This window comes from Cheilinus undulatus, linkage group 9, assembly GCF_018320785.1.
Source record: "Cheilinus undulatus linkage group 9, ASM1832078v1, whole genome shotgun sequence".
Lineage (NCBI taxonomy): Eukaryota > Metazoa > Chordata > Actinopteri > Labriformes > Labridae > Cheilinus > Cheilinus undulatus.
In genome coordinates, this window is record NC_054873.1 from 32,416,906 (window position 1) to 32,435,896 (window position 18,991).

An 18,991-nucleotide genomic window follows, 5' to 3' on the forward strand; every position below is an offset into this window, starting at 1 on the left:
GCACTGGTTTTGTTGCAGAGGTTGTCATTTTGCATCAAAAAAGGTGTTTTAACCTGAAGATGATAAGCAAAAGTTGCGCCAGTTCCTCACCTCATTAGGGCCAGCATCTTGTTGGATGGTTGTCTTGCACCAACGTGATGTCACAAAATATATATATATATGTATATATATATATATATATCTATGTATAGATATATATATATATTTCAGTCATCAAATAGGAGAATTAAGGCATTTTATTTCAGTTTCAGTCAAACTCAACATAAATTCACAATATTTAATAGGCCTTTGGATAAAACTTCAATCATGTGGCTTTTAAAGTAAATGTTCCGTTATTTGCAACAAAAAAAGACCCGTGGCATAAGAAACATGTAATCAAACGATCTGACACCATTTTTAATAGATAACCAGCCTTTTTCCGGGTCGACACTCAGGATTAAATTATTCTGTAACGTTTGCAGTATTTACCTTTCTCTCCAGCAGGGGGCAGTGATTCACAAAGGCCTCTGTATTCCTACTATTTGAGTCCAGCAGAACAAAAAGGACTATGAAGGACCCAGAGTCTGACTCTTTATCGCCTGCTGGCCTGCTCTAAAAACCCCACTTTAACGGGTTTTTTTTTCATAACCAAAAGTTAACTAATCTTCAAAAGGCCCACGGGATTTATCTTCTATGCAGGTATAGGTTTTCAGAAAATTAATTCTGACACCGCATTTATTTTGCCGACCTGCCCCTTTTGCCGACCGGCATTTATATGGACACGACTCACCGACGGAGGACGACAACATGGCGGCCTCCTTGCGCCTCGGTCGTCAAGGGATTTTATTTGGCCTCAGATTATCTAAATTTAATAAATGTTTGTGGGCAACACATCCATGGCAGGAGCAGGTCAGAAGCTTCTTTCAGTCCCCATGGTTCCTCGGTGAGTACTGACAGTTAATTATGAGTGAAGCGTTTGTCCTTGTGTTCGCTGTCAGACACTGACATTTGTTAGCATCATTTTTCAACCGCCGTTAGTCATGTAATTATTGCACATTAATGTCTTTGAAATGAAACAAAAACGTATCACTTTGATTTTAAACTGCTGGTGTGTTGATTCAGTTCTCAGCATGGATAGAGAGGGGGTTATTTGGACTGATACTACAGGTAGGCTGGGTTCAGCTTTGAAAGGAAACGACTTCATTAAAGGACAAAATTTGGACGAGACAATGCTTAAAAACGGTCATACAGATGTTTTTGATTAACTCTTATATGACCAGAGATAAATTAAAAATAGACATCACTCTTTCAGAACTTTGAGTTGTGTATGTTATGTGATCAACAATACCAGGAAAAAAAACAGTTTGATGGTTTGGACGATCTAATGTCTACCTCTCCAGTTTGTTTTACAGAAATCATCCTTTTCACCTTTCATAGTCATCGTCACACTGGCAAGAGGGGGTCCTGTTCAGACAGCGAGCTCTGAATGGTAGAAATTAAATAAAAATCTACCAGGCAAAATACCTGTGTAAATATTTGCACGATATCATCAGAGAGAAACCAAAGCTCACTCACTGAAGTTTTAACCACAGGTGCTTAGCTGGATTATATAAAGCATGGTAAATATTGCGCACTATAATTGAAATGAACTATTTCGATTAGGTTTCACACATCCAAATGACTAATTTTATTTTCTGTTTGCTTGGGAACTTTCACCAGACTGTAATTCTCTATTGTATAAGCTGATTTTTAAAAATTTGCTATATTTTATTTATTTATTTATTTTTTCCTTAAAAAATAACTAACTAATACGGGCATTGGGAATAAATAAGAACCACTATTTATCACTCTTTGGTTTAAAAAAAAAAAAAAAAACTCAGTCAAGAAAATTGCTTGCCTGTTTGATTGGTCACCAGAGTCTGTCAGCGTGATCTATTATCAGTAGAAAGAGCAATGACATTTTAGCATTGAGCTCAAAGCTATAGCAATGTAACAAGCGCTATAAATGCTTTGATAAGGGATGAGGGATGCACAAGATTAGATTTTTACCAGTATGCTGCCCAACTAGGAATTGTAGGTACAATCTGGTTTAAAAAAAAAAAAAAAAAAATCTTGTAGTGTGTCCTCAGCTTAAGTCAAGCAGAGCTGAGAGAGGAGTGAGGAAATAGGCTGTCAGGTTGTTGGCTTACATTTTGGGCTTCATTCAAAATGTGCAGAGCTCACAGTGGGCCTCATTGAGTGTGTTCATGACTCCTTATACACATTTTAAAGTTTTTTTTAAAGTTATATCTGTCAATACTAGGGCCGGTAAATTATTTGAAAATTAGACTGAATTGCAATATTGCCTGCTTAAATTTTCAAATTGCAGAAGTTGCAATATTTCTGTGACCTGAAATTTGACTCAAAATACCAGTTTCCACCTTTTTTGCAGCAGCAGCAGCAGCAGCAGCAGAGATGTTATGCTTACATATCATGCAGTCATTCAAGACCCAGTTTTTAGAATAGTCTTCAAAAATCCTACTTTCTTCATTGTTGCACATTTTTCTGATGAAATATGAGAATGACATAAAAATGATCATTCCCTTCAATAAAGTAATTCATATACAATTTGCAATACGTCAAAATCATCACAATTAGATGTTTTTTCAAAATTATTAGGCCCTAGTTTTATCTAATATTTTGTTAGTTATAGTAAGGAATGATTTAGGCTATTTCTTGTATTTGTTGGAAAATACATAAGATGAGGAATTTAAGGAATAATTTCATATCAAATTGCAGTAGCAATATTGGGGAAAAAAATCACTATTAGATTATTTTCCCAAATCTTTCAGCCCTAGTCAATACTGATTTCATGTTGACAATGTTGTGCATTCCTAGGTTTGATAAAAGGGGAAAAACAATATGTCCTAAGAGATGCATTGATGCATAAATTCAGCATACATATTGGTGATATTGGCCTTGTTGACAAACACTGGCCCATTGGCTCATAATGCAACATAAACACAGCAGACGTTTATCTGTGTTATATCAATTTAACGCTGGTATCAATCACACATAACTGCTTGAAGAGGTTTTTATCAGATAAAAAAAAAATGATCTCTTGGACAACTCCATGTTTTTATGGTCAGAAATAAGAGACTATGTTGGTATTTTGGGAGTCTTCTACCAGAAAAAGAAATCAACAAAAAGTGTGTTGGTAATTGGCTAAAATGTCATGTCGTAACGTTATTGTAGGTATCGGCTCTGATTTTCACAAATGATAACTGTATGTATGATAACAGTGCATCTCACTGAAAGACACCCCCCCCCCCCCCCATATTGTGCCCCTTCAATGCATGTTAATGGTAATACAGTAGGTTAAAGAAGAATTCATGATAAACTCCTGTACTGGATTGCATTAGTTTGCGCAGGTGGCCACAATGGAAAGACTTATTGTTGTATGTTGCCTAGGATTTGGTGAATGGGTCTTTTATTTTAAAGACAGTGTCCTGTCACAGCAGTAAAATGTCCTTCATAGATTCTTATGTTCAAAATATTTCTGTAAACCAGACCAGAAGGAAAGCAAGTGTAATGCAAAAGCCTTGGAACTGGCACACACTGAACTCGATTGCAGTCATCATTTGTGTCATATGTTGTCAGGTGATTTTTTTTGCTATCTTGACAGAAAGGCTTCTGGGTAATATTTTCAGTGGTTTGAAAGCAGTTCACTGACAAAAGTTCAAACACAGACACTGAAGAGTCATTCATGCAATATGCATTTTAACTGATGTATCATTGAGAATTAGACTGATTCTTCTAAATGCACACATACATAATCTGAATGGATAAACATTTATAAATAAATGTTTTTTTTTACATGATGGAAGATGTAAAAGAAAACATTTCTAAACTATTTCCATATAAAGGTGTACCAGTGTGACATTCCAAATCATCCAGCAGATGGCAGCAACACACATGAACTGACACCAAACAGAATCTGCTTTTCAGATGGAAGGGTTATTAAAGGGAGCAAATTTTACACACCACCTCAACTGTACACTTTGTGAAAAGAGAGAGGGTAAACTCCGTAATTAAAATTACTGAACTTTGAATAGATGTATTCTACATCTTATGTATAATGATTTCAAAAAGGGAAATTGTAAAATTTATTGTTCAAATACATATTATTTATGAAACAGCAGCCTATTTATGCAATTATATCACTTAAGTACAGTTAGTATATAGTAGGCATAAGGCTTATCTGCCTTTATTTATTTATTTATTTATCAGTTATTTGTCAGTTTCCGTGTTTATTGCAGGGATTTCTTTAGATCCCCACACAGTTGAGAAATAAGTGCCTAAACAAGGAGCAGCTCATTTCAAAGAGATACTCACTTGCGTTTTTTAAAACTACTTGGATCAGACAAAAACAGAAAATCAACTGACAAAACTCTTTCACACAACCCTCGTTAATGTGCATCATCTAGAGGATGGTATCAGACTGCTGGTGCTGATAAGAGGAATGCGATGCTACCACTCTGCAGACTGACCGCACCATCAGGTGAAAACACACTCCATGTCTGAACGGCAGTAGATAAGAAAACAAAAACAGCAACATGGTTTAACATTATTGCATTTAATGCATTAAATTATTTAATTATTTATTTTTTATACTTTTTATTTAGTCCTTTTAAAAAGAAAATCACAAATTAATATTTTGTCATAAGCACAAGTTTGAATACATTATGTACAAAGAAGGAAAAGAAAAGTGAAGAAAGGAAGAAAAGGAAAATAAAAGGGAGAAAAAAAATAATATGGAAGTAATATTCATACTTCCACTGATTTACATTTTAATTCATATATATATATATATTTGTCCAAATTCATCCAAATGTAAAAAGAAGAAACAACACTTAAAAGTATTAAATTATTTAAAAGCCCTAGTTTACCATGTTTTTATCCTCCATTGTTAAGGAAGTGTAAAAGAGGAGCTTTATGTTTGGGCCTAAACTAGAGAGGATTATAGTGGTCATATGTCAGACTGGTACTGTGTTTCTACTATGGCTGGGCAGTTAATAGAAATTCAGATTAAATCATAATATGTCCTGCTGCAATTTTCAAATAGCAGAAGGTGAAATATTTCTTTGACTTGAAATGTGTATCAAAATCCCAGTTTAATTAATTTCTTTTACGACATAGATTTTATTCTCTGGACATGAAGTGCCAGTTCTTTCTAGAAGAGTCTGTAAAAAATCCTTTTTTTTCTTGTTTTTGTATGTTTGTCTTATTAAAAATGAGAAAGGCATATAAATGATCTTTCCCTTCAACACAACAATTCATGTCAAATTTGCAGAGTGAAACACAGTTAGATATATGTATACATTTTTAAACTATTCAGCCTGAAAAGTGTAATTTAATGAATATTATGTTCTTTATAATCTAGAATGATTTATTGCTTGCTTGCTAAGAAATAGATGAGATGAGGAACTTCAAAAAATCTTTGCATGTTAAATCAGAATTGCAGTATCATGGGAAAATTAGGAATCATCTCATGAACATGGTGAAATACTCGATTTTGTGATGTCAGTTTATGACATGTCTGGTCACAAGATGGGGCCATTTATCCAGTTTGAGAGAGCCTTAACAGACACTTATACACACCTAAAACTTTGTTTTTTATTTTAGGATGCCAATCATTACTTTATAATGTCATATTTGGATGCCTAACTCCCTTGGTATTGTAGGATGGGTTGGTTTTATCAATGTCAACATTTTCTGTTGTGTTTACATGGAAACAGTTAAAAGTTTGACTCTCTGCCCACTAAAATATCCCCTTTCTTATCAGCAGTTAGGTTTTCTAGATGCCGGGGTAAAATTGATTTGACACAACAGATAAACACTAGTTACTGAGACCTGCTCATGCAACATTATTATGCTGATGGCAGTGGAGCCAATGTCAGCCAATTCTGATTTTAAACTGATCCCTTTGGGCCTCCCAAGCCTCATCCCCTTTCTTTCTCCAACTATCTTATCTGTTATATCTGTATAATTCCAATTTGTATATCATCATAAATGCCTGTAATAAGTGAGCAGCTCATTGAGCTTATAGAACACATTAAACTAACCTCTTCTAGCCCTGCCATGCTTGTTTTTTAATCTGCAGCACTTCAGACTAGTTGTAGTAAAGTTGTATTGCCTCTGGCTCCCTGCTGACCCAGTGTCCGGCACAGTGCTGTTTGCCAGTGTTGCCCCAACTCTTCAAGTGACTGCAGCTGTTGACAGTGGGGGGGTGGGGGGGCTGTGATGGCAACTCAAAGACCTGCAAGAGCACAAGAGCCCATGCAGCCTCTGGTGAAGTGTCAGACAGGATCACAATTACATAAGAGAACCTGCCAGCATTTGTTGCCAGCGTTCATCTGTCAGTGCGAGCCCTGTCTCTTCCTGTGATCTGCCTCTGAGTTGAACATGTTGAATGTCCTCGAGCCTTTTTCAGCCAGACCCGGCTACTTCTGCTTGTAGGACATGATTTATTTTGACAGTCATCTTGTGTAGTTCATGCTAAAGGACCTGGTTGTGGGACTGAATATGATTTTAAGGATTTACCCCTGATGTTAAATGTTTTATTCTCTCTCCATCCTCTAGGTGTCAGCGCACTCAAGGTGCAAATGCCTGCTCTCTCCCCCACCATGGAGGAGGGAAACATTGTCAAATGGCTGAAGAGGGAAGGTAAAAGAAACAGCCTCATTCTCCAGCACCTTTCTGCTTACTATCTTGCTGAATGGGCTCTCTGTCAGGTTATAGGGTCAGGCAGGTTTGTCCCAATAAATGTAATTCTCCCAGTTCCACCCTCTGCAGCTGTGCTCATCAGATCCAAAAGCTCAGCATTTCTCTTCCCTCTCAGTGATGGACCAACTCTAGCGCTAATCATTTACTCAATGACATCACATTGCTCTGTAAGGTGGACGCCTGAACACTGGAGCACCTGAGGGCCTTCCTCTGGTGGGTAATTGGCTCAGGGAAACAGTGCAGTCACTATTCATCAATGCTTAGCAACTCTGCTCAGCCAGGCGCCTCAGCCACACTCTCATTTATCAGGAGGCAGCACGCTGAATTCTGATTGGCTGCTGATCTGTGTTGCCATGTGGTTCTGTGGCTTGGGGTGAGATATGTACGTGTATGTGTAAGTGAGAAAGGCAAAGAGAGGAAAGATAAATTCTCACTGACAAGGAAAAAACACATCCAGGATGCTTGGGTTTATTTTTATCTGTAAATTTATCATTGTGGGTTAAAAAAGCTGAAAAAATACTTTTATTTTGTGGGGTGTTTAAAGCAATGTGTGGTGTCATAAACATGTCCTCTCTCTCTGCCGAAGTAAATGTCAATAAAAAACATCTGTGTACTGGTAAAAGATACTGTTTTCCATTAGCTCAAGTGTATTTTTAGCAGATTTCTGTGCAGGTGGGTTAATATAGCCATGGCCTGCAAACCTCTATGGACTTCAGTTGTTTTGCCCGTTGCCTTTCCATGAGAGCAGAGGTGAAAAAGGCTGGGGGTCACCTGTTTAATCTTTAATATTGCACATCACACGTAACCCCTGGGGTCATTCAGTGTTAAAGCCTCATACAAATCCAATCTTGACTCCTCTACTGGCTGCTCTCAGGGGCTTCCCACATCAATACTCCCCTTCCTCTCCACCTTCCCCTCACCCATCTCCATCTACTTTTACCCTGACCCACCCTGTTACTTTTCCTCATTATTGCAAGTCTTAAACATGGCCTTAAAACCTGATGCCTCTATCAATTTAGGACCATACTTAATGTGCATATGCCATGCTACATACCCAGGTGATGCTACCCCTGACCACTTTTCTGCTATTGATAGAAGTGTGGGATGTGCCATTAAGATAATAGTTTATCTTTGCTTCGGGTGGCTCAGTCCCTACTCAAATTTTAAAATATGGATGTCCCACAGATGATTCAATCATCCAGATCCTGCTTTTAACGCTGCTCTGAATGTTAATCAGCACAAATTAGAGGTGCTAGGAGGTTAAACCAAATCATTCTTCACCTTCAAGAATTAACTGTTAATTTCTAATGATCATTTTCTGAACAAATGAGCTATAAGGCTGAAAATTACTGTTTATCTTCTACTCTTTTTATCTGTGAGAAAATAAGGTCAGTTTGTCTCTGTAATTTCCACTGAAAACCTATCTCAGAGTTGATGCACAAACAGGTAGCTGAAAATGGATTTATAAGCATGGAAGAGTGGAGCCACTGGCCCCTAATTGCCGTCTTTTTTCGATGCTAAACAGATGCTAATGTATTCCCACTCTCTGGTATGGTGAACCAGTGGGAATCTGCTGGGATTGGAAAGATAGGCAAAGATCTCGCCTCCATCAGACACGCTGCATTTCCATATCTCACATTCTTTCCCATGAAACATTGATTATGCTCTGCGTTTGATATGTAGGCCAGAGCCTGAGCAGATCTTTTTCTTGCGTAACCTTTTGTCCCTTCAATGGAATTCTTTCAACCAATTTGTTCTCCGTGTGTGTTCCCAGTGAAAGAGCAGTTGTTTTGAACATAATGCTAATTATCATCATCCATTCATATCCAATCAGGGCTTAATGAATAATCTCAACATTAACTGAGATTCTAACTTACTGAAAAGGCAACGAATTAGGCTCTTTATATGTGGAAAATAGTAATTATTTTATTAAAGTTTTTGAATATATCTTTACTTTTTCAGGTGAGGCTGTGGCAGCAGGTGATGCCCTCTGTGAGATCGAGACGGACAAGGCTGTCGTTACTATGGAATCCAATGATGATGGGGTCTTGGCGAAGATATTGGTGAGTTAGAAAAAGTATGAGAAACATCTTCTACAGGACCTGATAAAACAAGGCAAACCATTCATAAATAGCAGGCTTCATCATCGCTTTGGTGCATTACCTAAGGCAGTGTTACTCCACACTACTCAACCAAAGAGCCAAAATGAGCCAAAAAATATCTTTACAAGAGCCACAATCTAAGTGGTGAAAATGGAAAAATGGGTTAAAGTGGCAATAAAAATATGTTAGAGGTCGCAAAAATTGTCAAAAGGCAGGAAAAAAAAATGGTGAAATGGAGCAAGATAGGTATAAAATGGCAAAAACTGGGTAAAAAAATTGGCAAAATGCAGAGAAAATTGAAAAGTTGCAAAAATGGGTGAGAAGTGACAACAAAAGAGTTATAGGTATCAAATGGTCAAAAAGTACCAAAAATGTTGGGAAAATGAGTGATATGTGACTAAATAGGTAAAAACTCAGCAAAAACATGTAAAAAATGGCAACAAGCAGCAAAGTGTGGCAAAATTGCTAAAAGGTAGCATTTAATGGCAAAAGGCAGCTTAAGTGGGCAAAAAAGTGGCAAAAATGGCCAAAAGGGGTGAAAAATTACAATTAGCAAAATGCAGGATAACAGTGACAAAAAGAAGTGGCTAAAATGGGTTAAAAGCAGTATAAATTAAAGTTGCATAAAACATGCAAATAAGAGCAATGGAAATATACAGACAAAAAATAAAGGTTAAAAATTTAATTTGACTTTAAAAGCCAACTGTATAAATGTGGGAATCAAATTGACTGCAGTGACTCACAATGGATCATTTCTGAGGACAACATTTCACTTTTTTAAAGTTTTCTGGCGGAATAATATTTCATGTTAAGATATGAAAGAGCCACAAATCATCACAAAAGAGCCACATGTGGCTCAAGAGCCACACGTTGAGTATCACTGACCTAAGGTGTGCTTAACGTCCCTGTAAAGTCAAATCCAAAGTTTGTGTCTACACACACTAGATATGTTGGAAAAAAGGTTGCTGTAAACATGTGAAAACACTGAAATCTATGTGTGACTGAATTTTGGATTTTGAATTTTTTGAAAGTTTTTCACCACTGTCATGGCTTTATGGTTAATTTGGGCAGGGCAAATACAGTGCTACCTGATGTTATCTGAATGATCTGTTGTTAACTGATGTCACTGCCTTCACTGAAAATTAAGCTGTGTTTCTGTTCATTGTGAGGTAAATTTGCCTAATCCATCAGCCACAGTGGCCTATGAATCATTAAAAGCATCCTGACAATTTGAGCAAGAAAATGGACTTCTATCTCTGCTCTAGCAGAGACGGGCAGCTGGCCATAGTTCACTGTAAGATCAGAAGGCAGGCTAATTCCTTTGAGTACTTTTCTATTTTTCACTTGAACAATCACAGCAGAAACAAACATCTTGTCTGCTGAAGTTGTATTTTAATCCATATTTCACTTGTCTCTTATCATGGATGATTAAAAGGTGCAAACTGTGGCTTTGTCTCTCTCAATGCAGCAACCGTTTAATCCCTCCTGTCTGTTAGCATTGCGATGCTAAAGTTTTGTTAAGCATCCAGTTATAGAGAAGTTGTATTGCTGGCAGCCTGTCACATTAAAAGTCTTCAGTGTTACTAATCACTTTTACTTTGACGAGCAACATCAGGAAATGGAGTGTTTTCAGCTTTGGCAGATGTTACTGCCTCATATTTAACAAACTTGAAGCTTAATTTTATAAATTTAGAGTTTTTCAGGACTGAAATTTGCCCTGGTGGTTCATAAAACAGTGGTTGTCAACAACAGGATTTAAACTTTAATCTTTGTTATTTTATTACTCTTATATAACTATGTGATGTTATTTCGTTAGCTGTGCTCTTTATCCATAAGTTGATATGCACATAGAATAATATAGCCTTGCTAATTTATGCATACATGTTGCAGGGTTCCTTTTTTGCCTGTACTAATTGGCTATGCTACAGTGACAGCAAAGCTTTGACTAGGTGTCTTCAGTGACAAATATTTCCCTCCTTCCACCCGCCTCATCGGACTGTTTGTCTTTTGAATTTTTAAAAGGCTGCCAACGATAGAGCGATTGCTTGTCTTTCATCACAACTCCACCACATGTTCGTCCCCCTGAACAAAAAGATGAAGATGTTTTCATCTTCTTTTGCATGTTTGACTGATGTGCGAGGAATCGGTACACAGTACGTGAAGTGGGAGGGAAAAGCAGTCATTATTTCATAACAGTTTTGGCAAGACTAAAAGCAATTCTTCTTTTATTTTATTAAATTCAACAACATAGCGTTCCTGTTTGTTTTTGTGCTCAAAAGCACACGCCCTTGCTTCATGCCACACAGAGTTACTTTCCAACATTACATATTCTCAGGCTATGTCTTTTTGGACACACTTACAGTCTGGACAAGCCTGAGTGGAGCCACATTTAATCAGATGTTGTCTGTCCTTGCAACCTTAACACAAGCAATTACACGTACCAAACAAATACAATGCCACTTAACAAAAATGGAGGTACATTGTCCTTGACGGATAAAAACCCTTGTCATACATGCACAGGCACAAACATAAAAAAACAGTTTAACTACATCGATAAAGTATCTGGGGGATTAGTGTCTGTTGTAAACCAAAGGCCTTTGTGTATTTTTTTTCCTGCTTCCACATCCCTTGCATCCATTTTTCCACATTCCCTTACTCCATCCTTGTCTTTGCCATTGTGGGGATGAGGTAGTTTCCATAGCAACCCTCCAAGAATTGGGGGTAGGGGGCTTCAGAGCTGAAGCTGGCAGAGAAAGATGGTCTGCATTAGATAAGCCCCCCAGCTCTCTCTCCCTCTGCGTGAGGGTGAGTGTGTGTATCATTAAGAAGAAAAACAGCAGCTAGTGGCACTATGTCACAGATTTGCACACTTCCCTCACATGTTTTGGCTAGAGTAGCATCCACTTTGTTTGGGTCAGAGTGCATCAGCCCATGGTTGTTGTAATTGTAGCTCTCAGAGCAGCCAGTAGGTTTCTAATTTAGAGGCTTCTATAATTACCTCCTGTGGCCAAACGCTTGGACGGGCTGCAGTAAGACATGGGACTTCCTCTCCTCCACAGGGGTTATTTATGGGGGTCAAGCACTGATATAGCCGTCCACCAATTTCCAAACCATTGCTCTTGGGGTTTAGAGAACGGGGGAGAGATCCTGCATATAAGAGGGTGTGGAGGTTAGAGGGTAGGAGCAGCAGATTACTGTATCTCATCATACTCTTACTGCACTACTCTACCCTGACCCGGAGGCTTCAATCTGAAAATCTGCCCCAGGTACAATCAATCACAGTCTGCAGGAAGTGACACGTGTGTTTGCACATACATGCAGCTCCACTGTGCTCAAGCGTGTGAAGATAAATGCTTCTCAGTTTTAAAGCAAGGATATGTTTAGAAATGGATTAATAGGTGCATCAGAAGGTAGTCGAGCATGGATGAGTTAATGATTGATTTAATGAATTACATTGCAGAAAAGCACCTAAAGATAAATCGGGTGCTTTGATGAAGATGTCCAACACATTTTGTAGTGCTTACCTGTCAGTTTCCCATACATCACTCTCTCTCTCCCTCCTCTTCATCTCAACACACTGTCATCCAAGAAATCAATTTATCAATCCCTGGTGTAAATCACTCTCTAACCTTGCTGAATGCTTAGGTCAAAGCAGGTGAAAGGCATGTGCTGTGTGCTGCTGAAATTTCTAATCAAATTATTTCAAATGCAGGGCCTGTTTTCAAAAGCCTGCGTTAAATTTGTCCACATTTTCTCTCAAAGACCAGCAGGTAGTGCATTGGAAAAAGAGGTGAGAACTGATAAAGGTTTATATTTTCATGTTATCTACCCTGAAGAGAAAATGGAACGTTTCCTTGATATTTCAAACAGATAGTGACACAGTTTTGAAGGTTTTTTTTTTTTTTTTTAACAAAGATGAACATGATGCAAATAGATAATAGGTTCAGTCTATTGCTGCAGCTTGAATCGTGTCTTTCTGTATTTATGAGATTTTATGAAGCTGGCAGACTGTTACAGCCAGGAAGAAGGATGGGTCTAAAATCCTCTTTGTACGATATCTGTCATGCTCTGTTGACCGGTGACAAGCCTGCTCTCACTCCCTAAACAACATTTCTCCCCTTTTTCCTGTTTAAATTCTTGGTTCTTTTCTTGGTTAAATCTGCCTCCTTTTACTATCAAATCTACTCATATAAAATTATCAGCTGATCCACCATGAAAACTGTTAAAATTATAAGAAATTGTAATAACTGCCAGAGACTGTTAGTGAGCTATAAGACTCTCAGGGGGCTAGTATGGCTGTATGATAACACTTAGTGTAATAAGTAGGTTAAACCTCATAAATGGTTTAGTTTGTCTTTGTAATATCATTAGCCTAGCTGGAGAGGTCCCTGTAGAGCTTTATATGAGATCTGTTGGACTTTTTGTAGTGAGAGTGTTGCTGGAGAAAAGGCTAAAGACTGGATCATTACAGCAGATTGTCTCTTGTTAGAGTTATGAGGCTTTTTCGATCAGTATCAAAGAAAAAAAGGTGACGTATAAGGAAAAACATAAACATTTCTAATCACATTTATCCAAATGTTATCAAATCATGTCAGGCTGACAGTCTATCAAAGATAATTGAGTTTGTGTTCTTTTACTGTAAGTGTAAGGCCATGCTCCTTATCATGGTTGTCAAATTTCCCCAAATGTATGCTTTTTTATACCATGTGCTACAAGAAAGATTTCTGTTATATTTATGATTAACACAAAGGCTTAATAAAGTAAAACTCAAGATCATTAAAAAAAAACTAATTTAACCAGAAACTGCAGGTGAAAGAGAGCGCTGTCTAAACTGCAAAAAAAGTCTCTGAAAGTGCTTTAGCACAGGTATTGGAGGAGTTTACCTGCAATATTTGATACCCAATATTAGGTGCCTTAAGGCATGGACGACTGCATGAACTCCAAATGATGCAGAATCTTGGTGCCAAAACGTCTGGTGTGTTTATACTTAGTGCTAGCTTCCTCCTCGCCGAAGACCGATACTCCCCCAAGAGCTAGGGAGGCAGTGTCTTCAAAAGTCAAGTCTATAACAGGTTTTGACATCTTGCCCATTATAAGCTTATTATCTGTAGATAAAGGTAGTATTGTTTATTCCTTTATCTTAATTTAAACTCTGGTGTTATGATGTCCTCAGTAACATTTTCTTAATGTGCCACTGCCAAATCTAAATGCATAGTGCTCAGTTCTAGACATTGGATATTAAGACTGTTTCTTTTAATACAACATGTTTTAACAGAGATGACCAGATTCCATTACTCACTCCTTAGGCCTACTTTAAGAACCTCTGATAATAATTCAACCAAATCAAGAGCTGTGGTGTGAGCATCATCTCTACCTCCCATAGGTTTCAGTGTTTTCTCTAACCATTTGATGGCAGTGTTGAGCCCTTCTGTGCTATTATGTCCTGGGCATCCATGCATTCTGTATACAGTGCATGTGATTTTACTGAGAGAGTCCACTCAGACACAGTAGTAGCAGTATTGTGTTGAAGTGTGTCATGACCTCTAAAGTAGGGAACCAACAAACCAAAACCATTCTTGCTTTTCTTTTGTTTTGGGATTTACAGTTTGGTGTTAACTGTCATGGGTTTCACAACTTCCAATTTTAAAAAAAATGTAAAGTACTAGCTTGCCGTGACTACTTCTGCTTGTTAATATTGCTCAACCCTTAACATTTAGACGTCCGATATGGATTAAAGTACATCTATTCTGTTTTCACGCCTTAGGTCTTGTGGTTTAATATGTGGGAAGGATTCACAGCCTATCATTCTGTGTTTTCTGAAACTGATCAAGGAGGGACATGCATAAATATCTGGCTGCTTTTCCATCATGTTAAGAATTGTGGTCAACCCTGGATGGTGGGTGGGTGATGGCAGAAAACAGGAGGGAGCACAGAGATTCAGACAGTGGTTTTGATGCTGTTTTTGAAGTCTACCATTTAATTGAGCTGCCAGGTCCCTTTGTAAATTTCCTGATATATTTGCCACTGATTTTACATGCACCAAATGCAGATGCAAAGTGTAAGTGGGCGCAGTATGTGAGTGGGTTTTCCTAGACTCTTCATTATGTAATATGTTTATTGGTCTATTTGTGGTTAAAAGGATTAAGTGACATCAGATTTATAAAATTTTCCCCATGACTTTATTGAAACCACTCCAGGCAGTTAGATCATTTGCCCTTGTTTGACTTACATGAACATTATGTTGTGTTTTATACTGCTTAGAATGAATAGAAGATGTTATCGGCCCATCATTTTGGTTGTTTTGATTTCCTCTCTGGTTACACACAGATATTTTGATGGCTGTCTTCCAACATATCACATATCCAAGTTCTGCTGGGGTCTGCAATCCCTACATCTCTAGTCCTTCCTTTGTGACAGAAGGCAGTGAATTCTTTGAGAATTTAGAAAGCCCATTTACTCACCCTTTAGCAGCTGTATCAGACATAATTTTCAAGGATCAGCCCATAAAAAGGAGGTATTTCTTTAATACTTAAACATAGTTACAGCTTTCTGGCTAACTTGCAGGTTGTCTTGCAGTGTCTCCCCTGTCTTTATTACCTTGCTGCAGGACAATAGGATCTACAATGAACTTAATGAAGCCACAACAAGCATGGAAATGCAGCTTTTTCTACCAGTGAGCGCAGGTGTTCATATATCCTGCTGTTCTTTCCACTTAGGTGGTTATGTTTATTGTTGTGCTACTTTTGATTTTGCAAGCCTGCTACAGGGAGGGGGTTGGGACGCATTATGTTGAAAATCGTATTTACTGAGTGTTGAATTTGCGTTATTATATGGGGAAGTATAACTGATTTTTTTTTTTTTTCATCTATAAGTTGATATAAATCATAGGTTATCAACCCTTGGTCTGATTAGATGCCATTGTGACTTTATTAGATACAAAACACTGCCAGAATTGTTTCTTCCTTCTGTGCAGTTCTTTTTCCCCTCTCTTTCATTTGTGTCTCGCAGCACCCTTAGGAGGCAGCTCACTAAGTGGATACCTTTTGAAAAGAGATGAAGTGCAGCAGCCTGAGCCCTGTGTATTGTGCCTGGCCTTTCATTTACACTGATCAATATTGACTGAGGAACAACACCTTCGCAGCTTGGGGAAGAGTAGCAAGAGGCTTGCAAAGGATTTGGATTACTCTGTAACAAGATAGTGAATCAATAGTTGACAGCTTTGAACAGCGTGAAAATACATCAATCGTACTCTGAGAACCTATTCCAGCACAGTCAGGCTTTTGAATGTTTTGGGTTGTTTTTTTTTTTTTCCAAATAGGTCGACAGGAGTAAGGGGAAATGATATAAATTGATTTAAAGGCACTGTCATTTCAATAGGGCATACAAAATGTTAATTATAGCTTCTGTATCACACATTAGGAGACCTTCACCCTTTATTTCTCTAGCACTTTCATTTTCTCCTCTTAAGAGACTGAACTCATTGTAGTATTATTCTTTATGTGCTATAAGTGCTTCTCTCACCCTCTTTACAGATGGAGGAGGGCAGTCGCAACGTGCGCCTGGGAACCCTTATCGCCCTCATGGTGGAGGAAGGGCAGGACTGGAAGCAGGTTGAGATCCCCCCTCCAGACGCTGCAGCTCCATCCGCAGCTCCACCTGCTCCAGAGGCAGTCACTGCCCCAGCTGTCGCCCCCATTGCTGCCCCCACTCCACCCCCTCCACCAGCAGCAGCTACATCAGGACCGTAAGTGTCCCAGTCCTTAGTCTTATATGTGGGAGCCTCTAAAATACATGCAAGTCAATACACTCTCTTCTTAGTGTGTCTGTATTAAATGCTCACACAAGAATAATGGTTATGGGCAGATAAACATAGAATTTTGCCATGTGATTCATTTTTAAATCCATCTAGATTATCAGCAAAGACAGAAAAACTGCTAAAAATAAATCTAGATGGAAAAGTCAAACGTACAGTTTCACTACCTTATTCATTATCTAGGAAACTAATTAGGTAATACAAGTGACAAGTGCAGTGTCAATGCTAAGATCAAGTCATAAACGTTAAAAGATGTAATGTAAAAAAGTCTGAATAACTTCTGTAGATTGTTATTGAAGATACAGTGCCTATGAAAAGTATTAGCCCCTTGAATGGTTTACACTTTAATTAAAAAAAACAAACTCTTCAGTGTCAAAGTGAATACATATTTCTACTAAGCAATGTCAATTAAATGAAAAATTTATTGTGAAATAATTGACTGCGTAAATATTACCCTCTTTAAGTCAGTATTTAGTAGATGCACCTTTGGCTGCAATCACAGCCCTGAGTCTGTGTGGACAGGTCTCAGTCAGACTTGCACACCTGAACACTGTAATTTCATTCCATTCTTCTTTGTAAAGTGCACCGTGATTGATTTATAAAATCAATGAAAGAGTAAAACATCCAATGGGTGAATACTTTTTTTATAGGCGCTGTATGTATTTTCATTTTCTCAGCTTATCTCTTAAATCTGTTGTACATTGAGAATGATGAAGTTCTAATTCTGTCATCATTAAAACTGATCACTGAGGCTCATGTGCATGAGGCACTGGCACTGAAGGATATGTAAGTGTATTTATGTTCCACAGTAAATCTGTTTTGTAATTGTGCAACACAATAGATGCCACCATCTCATTGGCTATGAAATAAATCATGCTATGGGTAAAATAAAGTAACTTTAACCTCCTTCAACAGAGATATTGTGAAAGGATATGTGTATTTTCTGGTATTTGACACCATGATGTCTCAATATTTAATCACTAAGTTGAATAATGGAACTCCATTAGTGATAAAAAAGCTCGGCATTGTGGGTTATGGGGCATAGAGTGTCTGTCCGAGCTAATTCATTTATTTTATTTCTGTATGAATATGTGTTCATTTAACACGCTAATGAAGATAATCCTTCTCTTTTTACGCTATAAAGATCCTTGCTGTCTAAATAAATGCTCCTGTGGACAGTGAGAGTCACCCCAAAACAAACAGGGAGTATTTGTTATGCAAGCACTTAAAGCTTAGGCCCACATGCTCTGATTTTTCTACTTAAGTATTACAAGGGTTAAAAATGCAGGGTGGAAGTAATGTGCAGCAGGCATGGTTATAAAGTGATAGTCATGGGTATGGACTGTATTAAGATCATCATTTCCAGGTTAACTGGGTATGATGGCCAGGAAATGATTGTATCTGAGGTTGGTCATGCGTTCTTTCACCCTGTTCTATGAATGTAGCTGATATAATATCCTATACTGAAAGCTTTTAGGCACGGTTTAACCCATCTCTATTTCCTCCTCTTCTTTAAATAAATGTCCATATTTCATTAGTAAGTGTGTTCTGATTGGAGTCTGCCTCTTTTCTTTATGAAGGTTACGCCTGAGTCCAGCAGCAAGGCATATCCTGGACACCCATGGTATAGACCCAAAACTGGCAACACCCACCGGACCAAGGGGACTTATCACCAAGGAGTGAGTGGATGAATGGATGAAAGGATTACCTTAGGTCTGGCTCAGATTAGATTTGCTAGATTTTGGCCTAGCTGAATTCATATAGTTGTCTCAGCTTATCATTAAACACTGGGCCTGAATATAAGCATGGGGAATGAGAAATGCTCTTGTTGTGTGACACAATTGACAAAGTGTCCAAGACGTCCAAGTGTCCATGAACATGATTCGACAAGACTTGCATGACTGAATTTTTCTTGCTTCGTCTGTGTTGTATACTGATGCCTTCAACATAGGATAGCATTTACTCTCCTTTTTTGTATCATTATTTACCAGAGTGACTCTACAATTCCCCATTTTTTCTCACTCAAGGGATTTAACGCGTACATACAGTGAAACTTTATGTGTGAGCTTGGCTAATTGGGCTAATTTTCTTGACGTTATTATTATATTCATACCCTGAAGTTGTATTTGATGGAGAGCCAGTCCATATTGCCCTCCTCTTAAAACACTCTATGACCTGGAGCATTTTCTTTTCTTTATTTCCTGAATTGTTTTATCTTAAACTTCCAAATATTTGCACGATTCTTAAAATCGTATTTTGTGGGACAGGGATAACTTTCTGCTCAAATGCTGCAGAAAAACTGCTTATATTAGAAGATTTCAGGCAATAAAAA

General features: G+C 37.9%; 1 protein-coding gene across 1 annotated transcript in view; it reads left to right on the forward strand.

Annotated features, from left to right (window-relative positions):
* The first annotated feature begins 750 nt into the window (after positions 1 to 750).
* The window catches only part of pdhx (pyruvate dehydrogenase complex component X), a 43,435-nt gene continuing 25,194 nt past the window's right edge, over positions 751 to 18,991 (forward strand). The window contains exons 1-5 of the mRNA XM_041794680.1: positions 751 to 922; positions 6,601 to 6,684; positions 8,707 to 8,807; positions 16,379 to 16,590; positions 18,240 to 18,338. Coding sequence (XP_041650614.1) covers positions 787 to 922; positions 6,601 to 6,684; positions 8,707 to 8,807; positions 16,379 to 16,590; positions 18,240 to 18,338 — 632 coding nt within the window. The 5' untranslated portion in view covers positions 751 to 786. The remainder of the gene's footprint in view (positions 923 to 6,600; positions 6,685 to 8,706; positions 8,808 to 16,378; positions 16,591 to 18,239; positions 18,339 to 18,991) is intronic.